Consider the following 17,659-nt stretch of genomic DNA (forward strand, 5'->3'; position numbering starts at 1 on the left):
GTCCGGTCCTTCAGGTCCTGGGGGCTGCGGGTGCAGGGTCTTTTCCAGGCGTCGGGACTTAGGTTTCAGAGAGTCGCGGTCAGGGGAAGCCTCGGGATTCCCTCTGCAGGCGGCGCTGTGGGGGCTCAGGGGGGACAGGTTTTGGTACTCACAGTCGTAGAGTAGTCCGGGGGTCCTCCCTGAGGTGTTGGTTCTCCACCAGCCGTGTCGGGGTCGCCGGGTGCAGTGTTGCAAGTCTCACGCTTCTTGCGGGGAGTTGCAGGGTTCTTTAAAGCTGCTTCTTGAAACAAAGTTGCAGTCTTTTTGGAGCAGGTCCGCTGTCCTCGGGAGTTTCTTGTCGTCGTCGAAGCAGGGCAGTCCTCGTAGGATTCAGAGGTCGCTGGTCCCTTTGGAAGGCGTCGCTGGAGCAGAGTTCTTTGGAAGGCAGGAGACAGGCCGGTGAGTTTCTGGAGCCAAGGCAGTTGTTGTCTTCTGGTCTTCCTCTGCAGGGGTTTTCAGCTAGGCAGTCCTTCTTCTTGTTGTTGCAGGAATCTAATTTTCTAGGGTTCAGGGTAGCCCTTAAATACTAAATTTAAGGGCGTGTTTAGGTCTGGGGGGTTAGTAGCCAATGGCTACTAGCCCTGAGGGTGGGTACACCCTCTTTGTGCCTCCTCCCAAGGGGAGGGGTCACATCCCTAATCCTATTGGGGGAATCCTCCATCTGCAAGATGGAAGATTTCTAAAAGTTAGTCACTTCAGCTCAGGACACCTTAGGGGCTGTCCTGACTGGCCAGTAACTCCTCCTTGTTGCTTTCTTTGTTCCCTCCAGCCTTGCCGCCAAAAGTGGGGGCCGTGGCCGGAGGGGGCGGGCAACTCCACTAAGCTGGAGTGCCCTGCTGGGCTGTGACAAAGGGGTGAGCCTTTGAGGCTCACCGCCAGGTGTCACAGCTCCTGCCTGGGGGAGGTGTTAGCATCTCCACCCAGTGCAGGCTTTGTTACTGGCCTCAGAGTGACAAAGGCACTCTCCCCATGGGGCCAGCAACATGTCTCTAGTGTGGCAGGCTGCTGGAACTAGTCAGCCTACACAGACAGTCGGTTAAGTTTCAGGGGGCACCTCTAAGGTGCCCTCTGGGGTGTATTTTGCAATTAAATGTACACTGGCATCAGTGTGCATTTATTGTGCTGAGAAGTTTGATACCAAACTTCCCAGTTTTCAGTGTAGCCATTATGGTGCTGTGGAGTTCGTGTTTGACAGACTCCCAGACCATATACTCTTATGGCTACCCTGCACTTACAATGTCTAAGGTTTTGTTTAGACACTGTAGGGGTACCATGCACTGGTACCCTCACCTATGGTATAGTGCACCCTGCCTTAGGGCTGTAAGGCCTGCTAGAGGGGTGTCTTACCTATACTGCATAGGCAGTGAGAGGCTGGCATGGCACCCTGAGGGGAGTGCCATGTCGACTTACTCGTTTTGTCCTCACTAGCACACACAAGCTGGCAAGCAGTGTGTCTGTGCTGAGTGAGAGGTCTCCAGGGTGGCATAAGACATGCTGCAGCCCTTAGAGACCTTCCTTGGCATCAGGGCCCTTGCTACTAGAAGTACCAGTTACAAGGGACTTATCTGGATGCCAGGGTCTGCCAATTGTGGATACAAAAGTACAGGTTAGGGAAAGAACACTGGTGCTGGGGCCTGGTTAGCAGGCCTCAGCACACTTTCAATTGTAAACATAGCATCAGCAAAGGCAAAAAGTCAGGGGGCAACCATGCCAAGGAGGCATTTCCTTACAGCGGGGCCACACGGGGCAGCGGCGGGAGAGCGGGAAAGCAACTAGAGGGAAAAACGGCTTCAAGAAAAGGAATTAAGAAGGAAAGTCAACAGGGGTGAAAAAAGATGGAGAGGAGTCAAGAGAGAAAGGCAGCAAGATCGTAAGTCAGCAAGGCAGCAAGAAAGAAAAACGATATGGTAAAGGAATCACAAGAGAAAAGGCAACAGGATGGTGAAGGAGTCAGGAGCGAGAAAGGCACCGGATAGAAAGGCAACAAGATCGTAAGTCAGCAAGGCAGCAAGAGAGAAAAACGATATGGAAAAGGGATCACGAGAGAAAAGGCAACAGGATGGAGAAGGAGTCGGGAGAGAAAGGCAATAGGATGAGAAAGGCAGCTAGATGGAGAACAGTGACAGAAGAGAGAGCGGCAGACTGGAAGCAGGTGCAGTGTGGAGTCAGGACCTACACACAGGTGGCAGGGGTCAGGGCAGGTGCAGCTGCAGCAGCGGGGGAGCGACCTACCCGAGGGTCAAGGGTCGCAGTCTCTGCCGCGCAGCGGCCGCCATAAGAGGGAAGGGGGGAGGAGGGGTCAGCCGGGGGGCGGGAGGGAGGGCAGCGAATGGGCGCACGGGGCCGCACGGGGGCAGCGGCGGGAGAGCGGGAAGACAACTAGAGGGAAAAAACGGCTTCAAGAAAAGGAATTAAGAAGGAAAGGCAATAGGGGCGAAAAAAGATGGAGGAGTCAAGAGAGAAAGGCAACAAGATCGTAAGTCAGCAAGGCAACAAGAAAGAAAAACGATATGGTAAAGGAATCACGAGAGAAAAGGCAACAGGATGGTGAATGAGTCAGGAGAGAGAAAGGCACCGGATAGAAAGGCAACAAGATCGTAAGTCAGAAAGGCAGCAAGAGAGAAAAACAATATGGAAAAGGGATCACGAGAGAAAAGGCAACAGGATGGAGAAGAAGTCAGGAGAGAAAAAGGCACCAGATGGAAAGGCAACAAGATCATAAGTCAGCAAGGCAGCAAGAGAGAAAACAATAAGTGAAAGGAATCACAAGAGAAAAGGCAGCAAGATGAAGGAGGAGTCAGGAGAGAAAGGCAACAGAATGAGAAAGGCAGCCAGATGGAGAACAGCGACAGGAGAGAGAGCGCGTCAGACTGGAAGCAGGCGCAGAGTGGAGTCAGGACCTACACACAGGTGGCAGGGGTCAGGGCAGGTGGAGCTGCAGCGGCGGGGGAGCGACCTACCCGAGGTATACCCCAGTATACACTCTGTCAAGTTAGCATCAGATATTTTGCAAAAAGTAGGGGTAATCCTGGCAAAAGGACCACTTACCTACACTAACAATAGCTACCTAGTGGTGAACACCGCTAACTTTTTATATATTATTTTACCTCTGGCTGAAGTGCATTGGACCTGAAAAATTTAAAATTGGATTAAATTACTTAGCTCCTTATAATATAGATCAGCTTCTTCTGCCACTGGAATGTTTAATTCCAGCAAGATGTTTAATTTGTTTATTTTTTTTAAATCCATAAAAAATTCACCCATAAGAAAAGTACAATTAAAAAGTCAGACACTTAAAATACGTAACAAATAAACATCCTATCACACATTTCAAGGTTACTTAAAAGTCATTATTACTTATTACTTCGTAGCAGTCTACTATACTGAGCTCCACTAGAATTGTGACTGGGGAGGACAAATTATGCAGCAGGGTTGCATGTTATGTGGCAAAAAGGTATATTATTCGGAATAAAGCAGCACATTTTGTGATAGTATTAATTCATTATTTAATTGTTTACTCTTGTTAACAATGTCTGGGCACAGGTTGTACCTCGGTACCAGTTTAATTCCAAAATATAACAATAAGCAGCAGAACGTTTGACTAGTCAACTTTTGCGAAGGGACTTCCACTGCACAGCAACATGTTTTGCTGAGTTTTTTTAGTAACATTTGAAACGTTTGATGTAGAAATATATATTTTTGTAAAATCTGCAGATTATGTGGCATATGCATAATTATGTGAAAGCACTGCGGCCATACAATTCCAGTGGCGCGGACTATATACGATAACAGTCCTGGCGGCAGAGGTGAATCTGCTAAATTAAATGAGATGTCTGCATGGTAATAAATGTTGCACTACTGCAGCAGCTGGGCATAAAACCGGGGCAGGGTGAAGCATATACCAAATGCCAGTAATACCAACATTGTTTCATTTCTTTTTACTTCATAACATCGTACTTTATCAAACGTTCTCATTTTTTTTTTTTGGTAAAAGCTTACCTTTTAAGTGTTCTTGTAAATATGCTTGAGCAGCCTAATTACCAAAAACAGAAAAAGTGTCTTCTCTTCCAACATTCTAGAGCTAGTTTTTAAAAATTCTGTATCCAGATCATAGTGCTGAAGTGTATTGTTTGTGACTTCACCAGTTAAAGTTTTTTATTAAACATCTATAATTATAATAACTTTATTGGATTAATCACAGTTATTTTCAAGGAGAAAAATGGAAGTGCTACTGAAGCCGGTTTAACTTCTTCACAACCTGCCAAAAAAGGGTATCCTAATGAGCTGCGACAAATGGTCAAGAGAGCCGCACGTTGAACAAGTTTGGAAACCACTGCTCTACGCCAGTCAACTCTATGCCACTCCAGTACAGGGCACACTCTGCCAGTCCACTGTACTAAACTCTACTCCACTCGTAGCCATTCCACGCTAACACTCTGCACGCCGCACTCCTCTAAGCCACTAACATTTAATCGCACTGAACAGCAGCCACGCTGGTAAACAACATGATTGAAACACATTGACAAAGCCAGCAGCTCTTGCTTAGGCCATTGCTTGTTTCTGATAAAATTCCAAATCCCCAACTTGGTTTCTGTAAAAAGAAAAAAAACAGTGGATGCATAGGACGTTTTCTCCATTTGTGTGGGCAATTGTACTTTGGGGAAAGCAAAAAAACAAAGACCACTCTTACTTAAGTAGGGCGAGGTGAATGCCACTGAGAGCATCTTGCCCAGTGGTGGTGAGTCCATGAGGTTAAGGCTTTAAGTCACTGGTGCCATCTCAGGCTGTGCTAGTGCTTCCCAATTCTAAGCCAAAGGGGATCAATGGGCTTGGTGTTCTCAATTACCCCCATCTAACGTTTTGTCAGGTGTCTCAAAACAATATGAAATCTTCTACAGAAGCCTAGTGGCAGCAGATTTTTTTTAATGCAAAAAAGCAAAGGTGACACTAGATTGCAGGGTAACAGGTTATGAAGCCATGACCTTTCGTTTCTATAAAAGAAAGATGGGCTTGGTGTAACTGTCATTTAATTTAATTTAATTTGATTTCCCTAGTGAAATTCAGGTTTTCTTCCTGAGGACAGTGTGCTAATCACAAAAGGGGGTGTGCAGACCAGGTTTAAAACTTGCGTGATTTCCCATCAAAAAAGGGGAGAATAATGAATATTGTACATTTTATAGTCACTAGTATTGTTTTATTTATTTAGGGTAAAGACTGTTTTACGTTTTCCTTTACCACTGTTAAAGTATTGAAGCTTTTAATTTCTTTAAAGTTTATTAGCGCTTTTTCAGGTGTGTAATTTTGCTGCAAGATTTTTTTGCCACGTGAAATATTGCTATTTAAATCCTCAAATCACTCAAAAAATGACCTCCTTGTCTCCAGGACAGATTGGTGAAAGTGTAGCCAAGACAAACAGGATGTGGCACGAAGCCCGAAAGCATGAGCGAAAGCTCCGAGGGATGATGGTGGATTACAAGAAAAGAGCAGAGCGTCGCAGAGAATACTATGAAAAGATTGTGAGTTTGCATGCCGACCAACTCTTAATAATATTTTATCTTGAAGGCTGTTTGGTTAATCTGCAGGTATTAAAATGAACTACTTCATTTCCATTGTTGCTTCTGAGATTAAAACTCTTGATCCTCAGCGATTGCAGAGTAATTGGTATCTGCAAAATGGAAATCTTTTACCACTGCCACTCCAGAAAGTGTTCATAACACACTTCTTTGATGAATCCTTCTAATTTCACTTTGCTGTGATAAAGCTAAAAATATGGCACCTGCAATGTCTCATGTAAAAAGATCTGAATTAGAAAAACGCCTTTTCATCTGAATGCAAGGATCACATATTTAAAATTTAGTGTATCTCCTCACTTCTGTGCATATTCAAGTTTAACAGTTGGTATGTATTTAATGTTGGACAGATATTCAGTCAGTTGTGTGATTGTTCGGTCGACTGTTGAGTAATTTAAAAGTTATAGTTTTTGGTTTGTGAAATCTGAAGCAAATGACTTGAGCCGCTATTTTAATGATAGACAGGTTTTTTTGTGTTGACAGATTTAACCTCCTGCACATCAGATGGTCCTTAAGCACAGTGTTGTAGCTTGACATGGGTGATAAAGATTGCTTTACAGCTCCTTAACTCCTCCAGATAGAGCATGGTTCTGAGGCGCTTCTGATTCTTTAAGCACCCAGCTTCCATCCCACTTGCAAAATATTTCCTAACTGCATTCTACTCCAGAAAGAGCTGGCTGTTCCAGTTATTGTTTCGGAACAGTCCAGTCCATTGATGAGTCAATAATGGTATTACCCTTCAGCACGAACATTGTGTAGAATGCATCTGTCTCTACTAATGGATGACGATCGGTTGTATGCGGGACTTATAAATAGGGGAGTGTTTAATGACTCTTATCTCCTATATACTTCCAACGGCTTATTCCTAATACCCATTCATTTCAGAATGAAATCATTAAGGACTTGCAGGTATACAAAAACATTTCCATGAAGGGATACATTGATAATTCACTTTAGAAATGCCTGTATTGCATTGTTTGTAGTACGTACTTGCTGTGATTAGAAATTTCTAGTTTGACAACATAGCGACTTTTTGACAAATATGAGTTTGCAGAATAGTAACCATTACCTACTCATAATCTGCTGAGTTTGAGTATATAGTATGTTTTCCTTCATTTGAAGCAGCCTCTTTCTTTCTCACGCTTTCCATCTTTCTCAGTTTCTATCTTTCTCACTCCATCTCTCTGCTCTTTCTCTCTCGATTCACTACTGTAGGACTTCTCTCTGTCCAGCATTCATTGACGTTTGATAAAAATTGCTTTAAAGCTCCTTAACTACTCCGTCTTTCTACTCACTTCTTCTCACTCTCTCTTCATCTCTTTCCGCTCGTCCTCTTACGCTTCACTACTGTGCGACTTCTCTCTATCTAGCATTCATGAAGAAAATGGAGTTCTACACTGTAAGCAACTGCTGAACTACCAGGTCCACTTCCTGTCTGCTTTTCAGATTTTGTTTTTTAAAGATGCAAGTTCACTCTGGGTATTGTTTTGCAGGAGTCCCTCTGTGATAAGGAGTTTTACAAAAACTGTCGTTTCTGTGTAGTGTGCTTAACGTAACATTACCATGTTTTTATAGTATTAAGTCTTACACCTCTCTATCTCAGGACTGGCTGTTAAGTTTTCAAACTGTTGTATGGTTGCATGTCAAATTACATTGATCGGCTTAGCCTCGATTTTCTTTTAAAAACATGTTGTTAAAGTGATTCTATATCTGTATTAAGTGAATTCGATGTGGCCTGTATCATCTTTCTAAATGTACAAAGTCCTTTCGGTGCTTCTATAGCTCACACCTTTCATTTTCCTGTTCTCCATTTTTACCTTCTCTTACAAATATGACTATGAAAGTACTTTGAAGGGTAGGTTCTCACTATCTTAAGATTTTAGACTGCACAGCCTCTCTCAGATTGGTCAGATTCTACATGCACAATAACCTGTTTGAGCTACAGAGACCCAGTGTTTCAGACACTAGATGCCAGACTTGAATCTTACAGGTCTTATGAGCTTAGGCCACTGACAGTAGTTTATGTTGTCCAAACAAGGTGATTAAAAAGCAATGAAATATTTTAATATGTATTCATGTGAGGCAAGAAATGAATGCAGTTGTAGTGAGAAAGTGTCCCTTCCCACCCACCAAGCACATGCTTGTTCCCGATTATGTGTACAAAGTATTCCTTAAATATCTGCTTATATCATTTTGTCCAAAATTAGTGTTTCATTTTTAGTCCATATTTAATTTTGCCCACAAATGTTGTCTGTAATGTTAGAAAATAAGACTGTTGCCTATTCATTTTGCTCTAAAACTTTTACTTAGTGGAGAAAGTTTTTTTTAGGGAAGGCATTTTGTTACCCCAAACATCAGTTTGTCATTTTTAAGCAGTAAGCATAGCAGGTAAATGGCTCCACATGAATATCAAGGAGTTGTAAGCAAGTATAATGCATCAGTGGATTATTGTCTTAATTTCTGTAATTTATTTTTCTGATGTCAGGCATGAGTGGTCACAGCTAGTACATTCACCACAAACAAACCTCCTGTAGTAGGAGATAAAAACAAAATCGTTTTTATCTAGTAAATGAATAGTTAATAGGGTGTCATGACTAATTTTAGACTTCACTGTATCCTGCTACCATGCACATTCTTTTGCTTAAAGAACGTACATACCATGTTGAAAAAAATAAAACCTTAGAAAAAGGAGCATCCAAAATTGGAAGAACTTGTGAAGAATATATAAGAAGTGGTGTCAGACTTGACCAGCTTAATATTTAATACTTAAAACAATCTGTGTGCTGCTGCATCTTGGTGCACCATCAAAACTAGCCAGGTATGCTGCACGTAAACAGTGAAATGAAGTTAGAGCAGGCAGTATGTGACAAAAGTGTCAAATCTCAGAGATAACTAAATGTGCTGATGAAGAACAAAAATGCACGCTTGCTAATGATGTCAATGTGACAAAAGTTCCACACACCAGCTTTATATTGAGGGCACACGTAGCCTCGAAACAAGCCGCTGGTGCAGCTTAAAGTACAAAGTGCATTAATAACCCATTTGACACCTATTTGGATTGAAAGATGGAAGCAGCGATGCCCCCTATCCCTTGTACAATATTGTTCCCTCTTCAGTCGCAGCCTCTATGCACAGACCACCATTTGTACCTAATCTTGTCCCCGTGTCACGCCAGACCTCTGAGTGATGCATTTGTGTCACCAGGCTCTAACAGTTAAATGAATCACTGTGACCCCTCAGCAGGCAGAGGTCAGGACTGAGGCCCAGAGTAGGGAGTTATCAAGCGGCCAACCTAAAAGCGATCTTCCCCTTCAGGGAGAGGCCTCTTCGACACACATTAATTGCTCCTGGCCAGATATTCGTTGAGGGCCTAAAGACACATTTTGCAGCGTGAATCTTTTCTGGAGTTACATGCTGTACCATTATTCCACTATCCAGTGGTTGGGTCCAGAATTCTCTACTCTTGTAGTTCTTTTTCTTTCTAGTTTTTTGGGTATTGGTGGGTGTCCAGGGTACCTCAACTTGGTGTCCACTGTGACATCATCGAACGCTTTTGGGTCCGGAAGCCTACCGAAGGATCTCCAAAACAGAACATTGCAACAAAACAATTGCTGAAAAATTCACCTGATTCTTCTCCATCACAGGCACAGAACTTCGAGAAGAGGAGTAAGAGGAAAAAAAAATTCAAATTCGTAGAAACTTCAGAGAATGCCTGTGCAGGGGCCTCCCCGAAAGGCCTTGGTGGAGCATACACCATTCCAATTTTGTAAGAACTGCCATCACAAATTTTCACAAAAAGACAAGCACCCAGTCTGCAACCTTTCGATCACCAAGTGAGGACTGCAACGCATGCTCCGGCATTCATGGCCAAAACGCTGATGCTAAGGGAAAGACGGAGAAGGGCACATCACAGCGGGCTGAGCCAGCAAACGACACCATCATTGAGAGGCCCAGACCTTTCCAGTGAAGAGGAAGATAATGTCACTGAAGAAGCAGGGGAAGAGGTGTCATATGTGGAGGTAAAGATCGCAGACTTTGAGGAACATGTGATGAAGATGAAGAAAAAGATAGATGAGGTAACAGAATCATTGGTCTCAAAAAAATCTTCCAAGTCAAATCTGACTTGCGGGTATCGAAGGGAGCCTTCGTATCGAAACACTTGTAGTTGGCACACACGCCCAAGAGAAAGAGCCCTACAGATCCCTCGAGGGGGCTCCAATGGAGGAAAGACTCCTGAAAAACCCAAGGCGTCAAATGACATACGGGACAGAGACGTTTTAATGTAAAAAGAAAAAAGACGGGTCATGAGCAGAACACCAAAGCTTGACAACCGTTATGTTGTCAAAAGATCCTTCGATGTTGGAAAGGAACACTCCTAGTCTTGACCCTGAGGAATGGGTTTTCAAAAGCTAAAGAAAGTGAAAAAGACTTGAGGCTGAAATGTCTATCGTTCTGCAAAAAAAGGGTTCAACAGTCCGAGGAGATTCAGAATCTCACAAAAAACTTCAATGCCGAAAAGTTCTCTGGGACAAAGTGGTTGAAGAATTAGAACATCCCCTTACCCATGAACTTCAGGAAGAAGAGCTCTTCTAGGAAGAACTAATTCAGAGCTTCCAAGGACCAGAGGCTGAGCATGCAGAGCAATGGCAGGAGTTAGAGACAGACTCCCCGGGTGAAGGAGTGGACCCTTACCTTTCAAAGCCCACATCGTTAAATGACATACGGATGCATAATCAGATAATCAAACATGCTTCTGATAAATATGGGGTACAGCTGGAAGAAGAAAAACCCCAATCATGTTTTGTTCTGAAAACCTTATACCCACCCAGACAATAAATCAGTATCTGCACATGCTCCCTAGTGTCCTGTATCAGGAAAGAGAAGCATTTGCAGAGGAGTAACCCACAGGGCAGAGAAAAAATAAAACCCCTTGTCAAAGATCCAGCTTATATTAAAGGAACAGTATCCACAGAGACTATCAAAGCAAGAAAAAGAGCCAATGTACCAACCACAGTTGCCCCCCCCCCCCCCCCCCCCCATGAAAAGGAAAGCAAGAGAATGAAGCTTATGGGGATGTAAGGAAATGCCTCCTTGGCATGGTTACCCCCTGACTTTTTGCCTTTGCTGATGCTAAGTTTTGATTGAAAGTGTGCTGGGACCCTGCTAACCAGTCCCCAGCACCAGTGTTCTTTCCCTAAACTGTACCTTTGTCTCCACAATTAGCACAGCCCTGGCACTCAGATAAGTCCCTTGTAACTGGTACCAAGGGCCCTGATGCCAGGGAAGGTCTCTAAGGGCTGCAGCATGTCTTAAGCTACCCTGGGGACCCCTCACTCAGCACATGCACACTGCCTCACAGCTTGTGTGTGCTGGTGGGGAGAAAGACTAAGTCAACATGGCACTCCCCTCAGGGTGCCATGCCAACGTCACACTGCCTGTGCCGTAGGTAAGTCACCCCTCTAGCAGGCCTTACAGCCCTAAGGCAGGGAGCACTATACCACAGGTGAGGGCATATGTGCATGAGCATTATGCCCCTACAGAGTCTAAGCAAAACCTTAGACATTGTAAGTGCAAGGTAGCCATACGAGTATATGGTCTGGGAGTTGGTAAAACACGAGCTCCACAGTTCACGGAAATCTGGGAAGTTTGGTATCAAACTTCTCAGCACAATAAATGCACAAGTTTGGTATCAAACTTCTCAGCACAATAAATGCACACTGATGCCAGTGTGCAATTTATTGTAACATGCACCCAGAGGGCATCTTAGAGATGCCCCCTGAATACCAATCCGACTTCTAGTGTAGGCTGACCAGTTCCTGCCACAAACCAGACAAGTTGCTGGCCATATGGGGAGAGTGCCTTTGTCACTCTTTAGCCATTAACAAAGCCTGTACTGGGTGGAGATGCTTCACACCTCCCCCTGCAGGAACTGTAACACCTGGCGGTGAGCCTCAAAGGCTCACCCTTTAAAAAATTTTTTTTTTTTTTACAGCGCCCCAGGGCATCCCAGCTATTGGAGATGCCCGCCCCCCTCCAGCCACTGCCCCCACTTTTGGTGGTAAGGGTGGAAGAGATGACAAAAACAAGGAGGAGTCACCCACCAGTCAGGACAGCCCCTAAGGTGTCCTGAGCTGAGGTGACCCCCTGCCTTTAGCAATCCTCCATCTTAGTTTTGGAGGATTCCCCCAATAGGATTAGGGATATGCCCCACTCCCCACATGGAGGAGGCTCAAAGAGGGTGTAGCCACCCTCCAAGACAGTAGCCATTGGCTTTTACCCTCCTAGACCTAAACAAACCCCTAAATTTAGTATTTAGGGGCACCCAAGAACCCAGGAAATCAGATTCCTGCAATCTGAACTACAAAGAAGAACTGCTGACCTACAAGCCTGCAGAGACAACGGACGATGACAACTGCTTTGGCCCCAGCCCTACCGGCCTGTCTCCAGAGTCGAAAACCTGCAACCAGTGACACATCCAGAGACCTCTGAAGCCTCAGAGGACTGCCCTGACCCCCAGGACCAAGAAACTCCAGTGAGCAGTGGCTCTGCTCAAAAACAGCTACATCTTCGCAACAATGAAGCAACTTCCAAAGAACTCACTCTTCCCGCCGGAAGCATGAGACTTCACACTCTGCATCCGACGCCCCCAGCTCGAGATCCAGAGAAACAACTCTACAGGGAGGACTCCCCGGCGACTGCGACCCAGTGAGTAGCCCAAGACGCCTCCCTCCCCCCCCAAGCCACCACAGCGACGCCTGCAGAGAGAATCCAGAGGCTCACCCTGGCCGCGACTGCCTGTAACGAGGGACCTGACACCTGGACCAAGCACTGCACCCGCAGCCCCCAGGACCTAAAGGAACCGAACCTCAGTGCAGGAGTGACCCTCAGGTGTCCCCCTCTGCCTAGCCCAGGTGATGGCTGTTCCGAGAAGCCCCCCCTGTGCCTGCCTGCACCGCTAGAGTGACCCCGGGTCCTTCCATTGAATCCTATCTAAAACCAGACGCCTGCTTTGCACACTGCACCCGGCCGCCCCGTGCCGCTTAGGGTGTGTTTTGTGTGCCTACGGGTGTCCTTCCCAGTTCTCTTCGAAACCCCCCTGGTCTGCCCCCCGAGGACGCGGGTACTTACCTGCAGGCAGACTGGAACCTGAGCACCCCTGTTCTCCATAGGCGCCTGTGTGTTTTGGGCACCTCTTGACCTCTGCACCTGACTGGCCCTGAGCTGCTGGTGTGGTAACTTTGGGTTTGCCTTGAACCCCCAACGGTGGGCTGCCTATGCAGGAACTGAGACTTGTAAGTATCTTACTTACCTCACAATCTAACCTTTACTTACCTACCCCAGGAACTTTTGATTTTTGCAGTGTGTCCACTTTTAAAATAGCTTATTGCTATTTTAACAAAGACTGTATATGATATTGCTTTTATTCAAAGTTCCTAACTTACTTGTGTGGAGTACCTTGCATTTTATGTATTTACTTCATCTCTTGAACCTGTGATTCTTAAAATAAACTAAGAAAATATATGTTTCTATATAAAAACCTTTTGGCCTGAAGTAAGTCTTTGAGTGTGTTCCTCGTTTATTGCCTGTGTTTGTACAACAAATACCTAACACTACCCTCTGAGAAGCCTACTGCTCGACCACACTACCACAAAATAGAGCATTAGAATGATCTAATTTTGCCACTATTTCTTACTTTGAATTAGTATATACAGAGCCAACTTCCTACATGGGAGTTAAGTCAAATGGAGTGCAACTAACCAGTGGCGCGTTGCCAACTCCATTGCTCTGTTAAACCTTGATGCGCACGTGTACTGGGAGGAAACTGGGGAGCTGATGTAGCACCTCCCAGAAAAGTACAGAAAGAGGACTGCCCACTTGGTGGACAGTGGCAAAAAATTGACAACAAATGCCTGAAGTCAGCTGTGGACACCGCTGAGACATCCAGTTGTCAGATGATGTTAGGGGTAATCCTCAGAAGACACTCATGGCTAAGAATCTCAGGATTTAAACCCAAAGAACAGGCCAGTATCCTCAATAGCCTGTTCAACATGGAGCACATTTTTGCCAGCACAGTGTATGACCAACTGAACCAATTAAAGAAAGATAACAAAACTTCAAGGTCAATCGGAGCCCTACAGTTATATGGAGGAATGTGCAACGAAACAGCAGTATCATTCAGACCCGTTGGAAGGGGAAGTTTTAAGACGGGAACTCCACAACAAGGTTTTCAGGGGACAAGCCGGACAACTGTATCCCAATAAGGATGGCAATTCCAACAATTGGACAAACTTCCTTTTTGTGAGTGAGGCAGAGGAAGAAGTCAGCCCACAAGGGAGGATCTACCCCCACGCACAAGTGACTCAGTGCAAACAGGATGCCTCTCACAGGTAACATCAGGGAGCGGCAACAGCAAAACCACAGACAAACAAATCGATGTTCCTCCTACTGATGTATGTAGATATATTAAAAAAATTCCCTCTGAATTGGAGGAAAATAACTTCAGACAAATCGATACTAAACTTAATCCAATTAGGATATTGCATGGAATTTCTGAAAATTCCACCAACCAAGAGGAAAAGGGGGAAAATTCATTTGAAGGAGGAAACAACACGTCTCCTTAAGAAGGGGAAGACTTTGCTTCAGAAAAAGTTCCTAAACAGGAAATTGTAGGAAAGTGCCTCCTTTTGGCATGGTTACCCCCACTTTTACATGTGATTTCGACTGAAAGTGCACTGGCTTCCTATTAACTAGGTGCCCAGTGTTAAATCTCCTTTAGAGAAAACAACAAAAGAAACTAGTTGACTTACTTCCTTATTCCCAAGGTAGAATGCTCAGTACAGCCAATTGTGGACCTTGAGACCATAAAGATTCAAAAATTCAAAATGACACTAATGCAAGAGGTCGTCCCTCAACTACAGGAGGGGGACTACATGGCACCTACAGACTTAAAAGATGCATACTTGCTCATCCCTATGAATGCACACCACAAAATATTTCTACAGTTGTGGTGAAAAGATATACTAGCAGTTCTCAGTGCTGGCTTTTGGAATAAAATCCACACCAAGAGTGTTCACAAAGTTCCTTGCAGCAGCAACTCACCTCAGAAGACGGGATATACATGTCTAGCAATATTTGCTCTTACCAGTCAATCGTCCAAACTCTTGCAAAAAATGCAAGGAACACATTCGACAAGTAGTATGGGCATTTTTCACTTTAGGATTCTCTATAAACATAGAGAAATCATCCCCACAACCAGAACAGGAAAAAATATTTCTGGTAGCAAGAATAAATTCTGTTCAAGGGAAGGCATTTCCCAGTGAGAAGAGAACACAATCTGATTACAGAAGGTCATCATTACCAAAAGGGGCAGGCTATGACAATGAGGACATTAAGGAAACTGCTGGGGAAAATGGCATCATGCATCCCCTTACCATATGCAAGACTTCACATGAGACCAATCCAGGAATGGCTACAAGCTCAATGGTCACAAGCTACAGTGAGTTGGGAGGATCTAGTGGCTGTCACACAAAGAATACAAGAGGTGATAGTGTGGTTGAACAGATCAAATATAATTCAAAGATTGAGATTTCTACATCCAACTCCTTTAATAACCAGAACAACAGATGCCACACACATCAGATGGGGAAGCATACATGAACTCACTCAAGGTCAGAGTAGTTTGGAAGGAAAAGGAAGATGTGCAACATCAAATTCCTAGCATTGAAAACGGTGTTCCTAGCCTGTAGGAAGTTGGCTCTGTATGTGCTATTTCCAAGTAAGGAATAGCATGCACAGAGTCCAAGGGTTCCCCTTAGAGGTAAAATAGTGGTAAAAATAGATAATACTAATGCTCTATTTTGTGGTAGTGTGGTCGAGCAGTAGGCTTATCCAAGGAGTAGTGTTAAGCATTTGTTGTACATACACATAGACAATAAATGAGGTACACACACTCGGAGACAAATCCAGCCAATAGGTTTTTTGTATAGAAAAAATATATTTTCTTAGTTTATTTTAAGAACCACAGGTTCAAATTCTACATGTAATATCTCATTCGAAAGGTATTGCAGGTAAGTACTTTAGGAACTTTAAATCATAAAAATTGCATGTATACTTTTCAAGTTATTGACAAATAGCTGTTTTAAAAGTGGACACAGTGCAATTTTCACAGTTCCTGGGGGAGGTAAGTTTTTGTTAATTTTACCAGGTAAGTAAGACACTTACAGGGTTCAGTTCTTGGTCCAAGGTAGCCCACCGTTGGGGGTTCAGAGCAACCCCAAAGTCACCACACCAGCAGCTCAGGGCCGGTCAGGTGCAGAGTTCAAAGTGGTGCCCAAAACACATAGGCTAGAATGGAGAGAAGGGGGTGCCCCGGTTCCGGTCTGCTTGCAGGTAAGTACCCGCGTCTTTGGAGGGCAGACCAGGGGGGTTTTGTAGGGCACCGGGGGGGACACAAGCCCACACAGAAATTTCACCCTCAGCAGCGCGGGGGCGGCCGGGTGCAGTGTAGAAACAAGCGTCGGGTTCGCAATGTTAGTCTATGAGAGATCTCGGGATCTCTTCAGCGCTGCAGGCAGGCAAGGGGGGGGTTCCTCGGGGAAACCTCCACTTGGGCAAGGGAGAGGGACTCCTGGGGGTCACTTCTCCAGTGAAAGTCCGGTCCTTCAGGTCCTGGGGGCTGCGGGTGCAGGGTCTCTCCCAGGCGTCGGGACTTAGGATTCAAAGAGTCGCGGTCAGGGGAAGCCTCGGGATTCCCTCTGCAGGCGGCGCTGTGGGGGCTCAAGGGGGACAGGTTTTGGTACTCACAGTATCAGAGTAGTCCTGGGGTCCCTCCTGAGGTGTTGGATCTCCACCAGCCGAGTCGGGGTCGCCGGGTGCAGTGTTGCAAGTCTCACGCTTCTTGCGGGGAGCTTGCAGGGTTCTTTCAAAGCTGCTGGAAACAAAGTTGCAGCCTTTCTTGGAGCAGGTCCGCTGTCCTCTGGAGTTTCTTGTCTTTTCGAAGCAGGGGCAGTCCTCAGAGGATGTCGAGGTCGCTGGTCCCTTTGGAAGGCGTCGCTGGAGCAGGATCTTTGGAAGGCAGGAGACAGGCCGGTGAGTTTCTGGAGCCCAGGCAGTTGTCGTCTTCTGGTCTTCCTCTGCAGGGGTTTTCAGCTAGGCAGTCCTTCTTCTTGTAGTTGCAGGAATCTAATTTTCTATGGTTCAGGGTAGCCCTTAAATACTAAATTTAAGGGCGTGTTTAGGTCTGGGGGGTTAGTAGCCAATGGCTACTAGCCCTGAGGGTGGGTACACCCTCTTTGTGCCTCCTCCCAAGGGGAGGGGGTCACAATCCTAACCCTATTGGGGGAATCCTCCATCTGCAAGATGGAGGATTTCTAAAAGTTAGAGTCACCTCAGCTCAGGACACCTTAGGGGCTGTCCTGACTGGCCAGTGACTCCTCCTTGTTGCTTTCTTTGTTCCCTCCAGCCTTGCCGCCAAAAGTGGGGGCCGTGGCCGGAGGGGGCGGGCAACTCCACTAAGCTGGAGTGCCCTGCTGGGCTGTGACAAAGGGGTGAGCCTTTGAGGCTCACCGCCAGGTGTTACAGCTCCTGCCTGGGGGAGGTGTTAGCATCTCCACCCAGTGCAGGCTTTATTACTGGCCTCAGAGTGACAAAGGCACTCTCCCCATGGGGCCAGCAACATGTCTCTAGTGTGGCAGGCTGCTGGAACCAGTCAGCCTACACAGATAGTTGGTTAAGTTTCAGGGGGCACCTCGAAGGTGCCCTCTGTGGTGTATTTTACAATAAAATGTACACTGGCATCAGTGTGCATTTATTGTGCTGAGAAGTTTGATACCAAACTTCCCAGTTTTCAGTGTAGCCATTATGGTGCTGTGGAGTTCGTGTAAAACAGACTCCCAGACCATATACTCTTATGGCTACCCTGCACTTACAATGTCTAAGGTTTTGCTTAGACACTGTAGGGGCACAGTGCTCATGCACTGGTACCCTCACCTATGGTATAGTGCACCCTGCCTTAGGGCTGTAAGGCCTGCTAGAGGGGTGTCTTATCTATA

The 17,659-nt window shown here is 45.5% G+C and overlaps 1 protein-coding gene across 3 annotated transcripts in view; it reads left to right on the forward strand.

The window, feature by feature from the left end:
- Positions 1-17,659, forward strand: part of CLASRP (CLK4 associating serine/arginine rich protein) — a 664,783-nt gene that overhangs the window by 86,693 nt on the left and 560,431 nt on the right. For 2 of the 3 annotated variants that reach the window (XM_069207696.1, XM_069207697.1), the window contains one exon: positions 5,422-5,555. In XM_069207696.1, coding sequence (XP_069063797.1) covers positions 5,457-5,555 — 99 coding nt within the window. In that variant the 5' untranslated portion in view covers positions 5,422-5,456. The remainder of the gene's footprint in view (positions 1-5,421; positions 5,556-17,659) is intronic. The other variant, XM_069207699.1, reaches the window with a different exon arrangement.

This window comes from Pleurodeles waltl, chromosome 9, assembly GCF_031143425.1.
Source record: "Pleurodeles waltl isolate 20211129_DDA chromosome 9, aPleWal1.hap1.20221129, whole genome shotgun sequence".
Taxonomy (NCBI): domain Eukaryota; kingdom Metazoa; phylum Chordata; class Amphibia; order Caudata; family Salamandridae; genus Pleurodeles; species Pleurodeles waltl.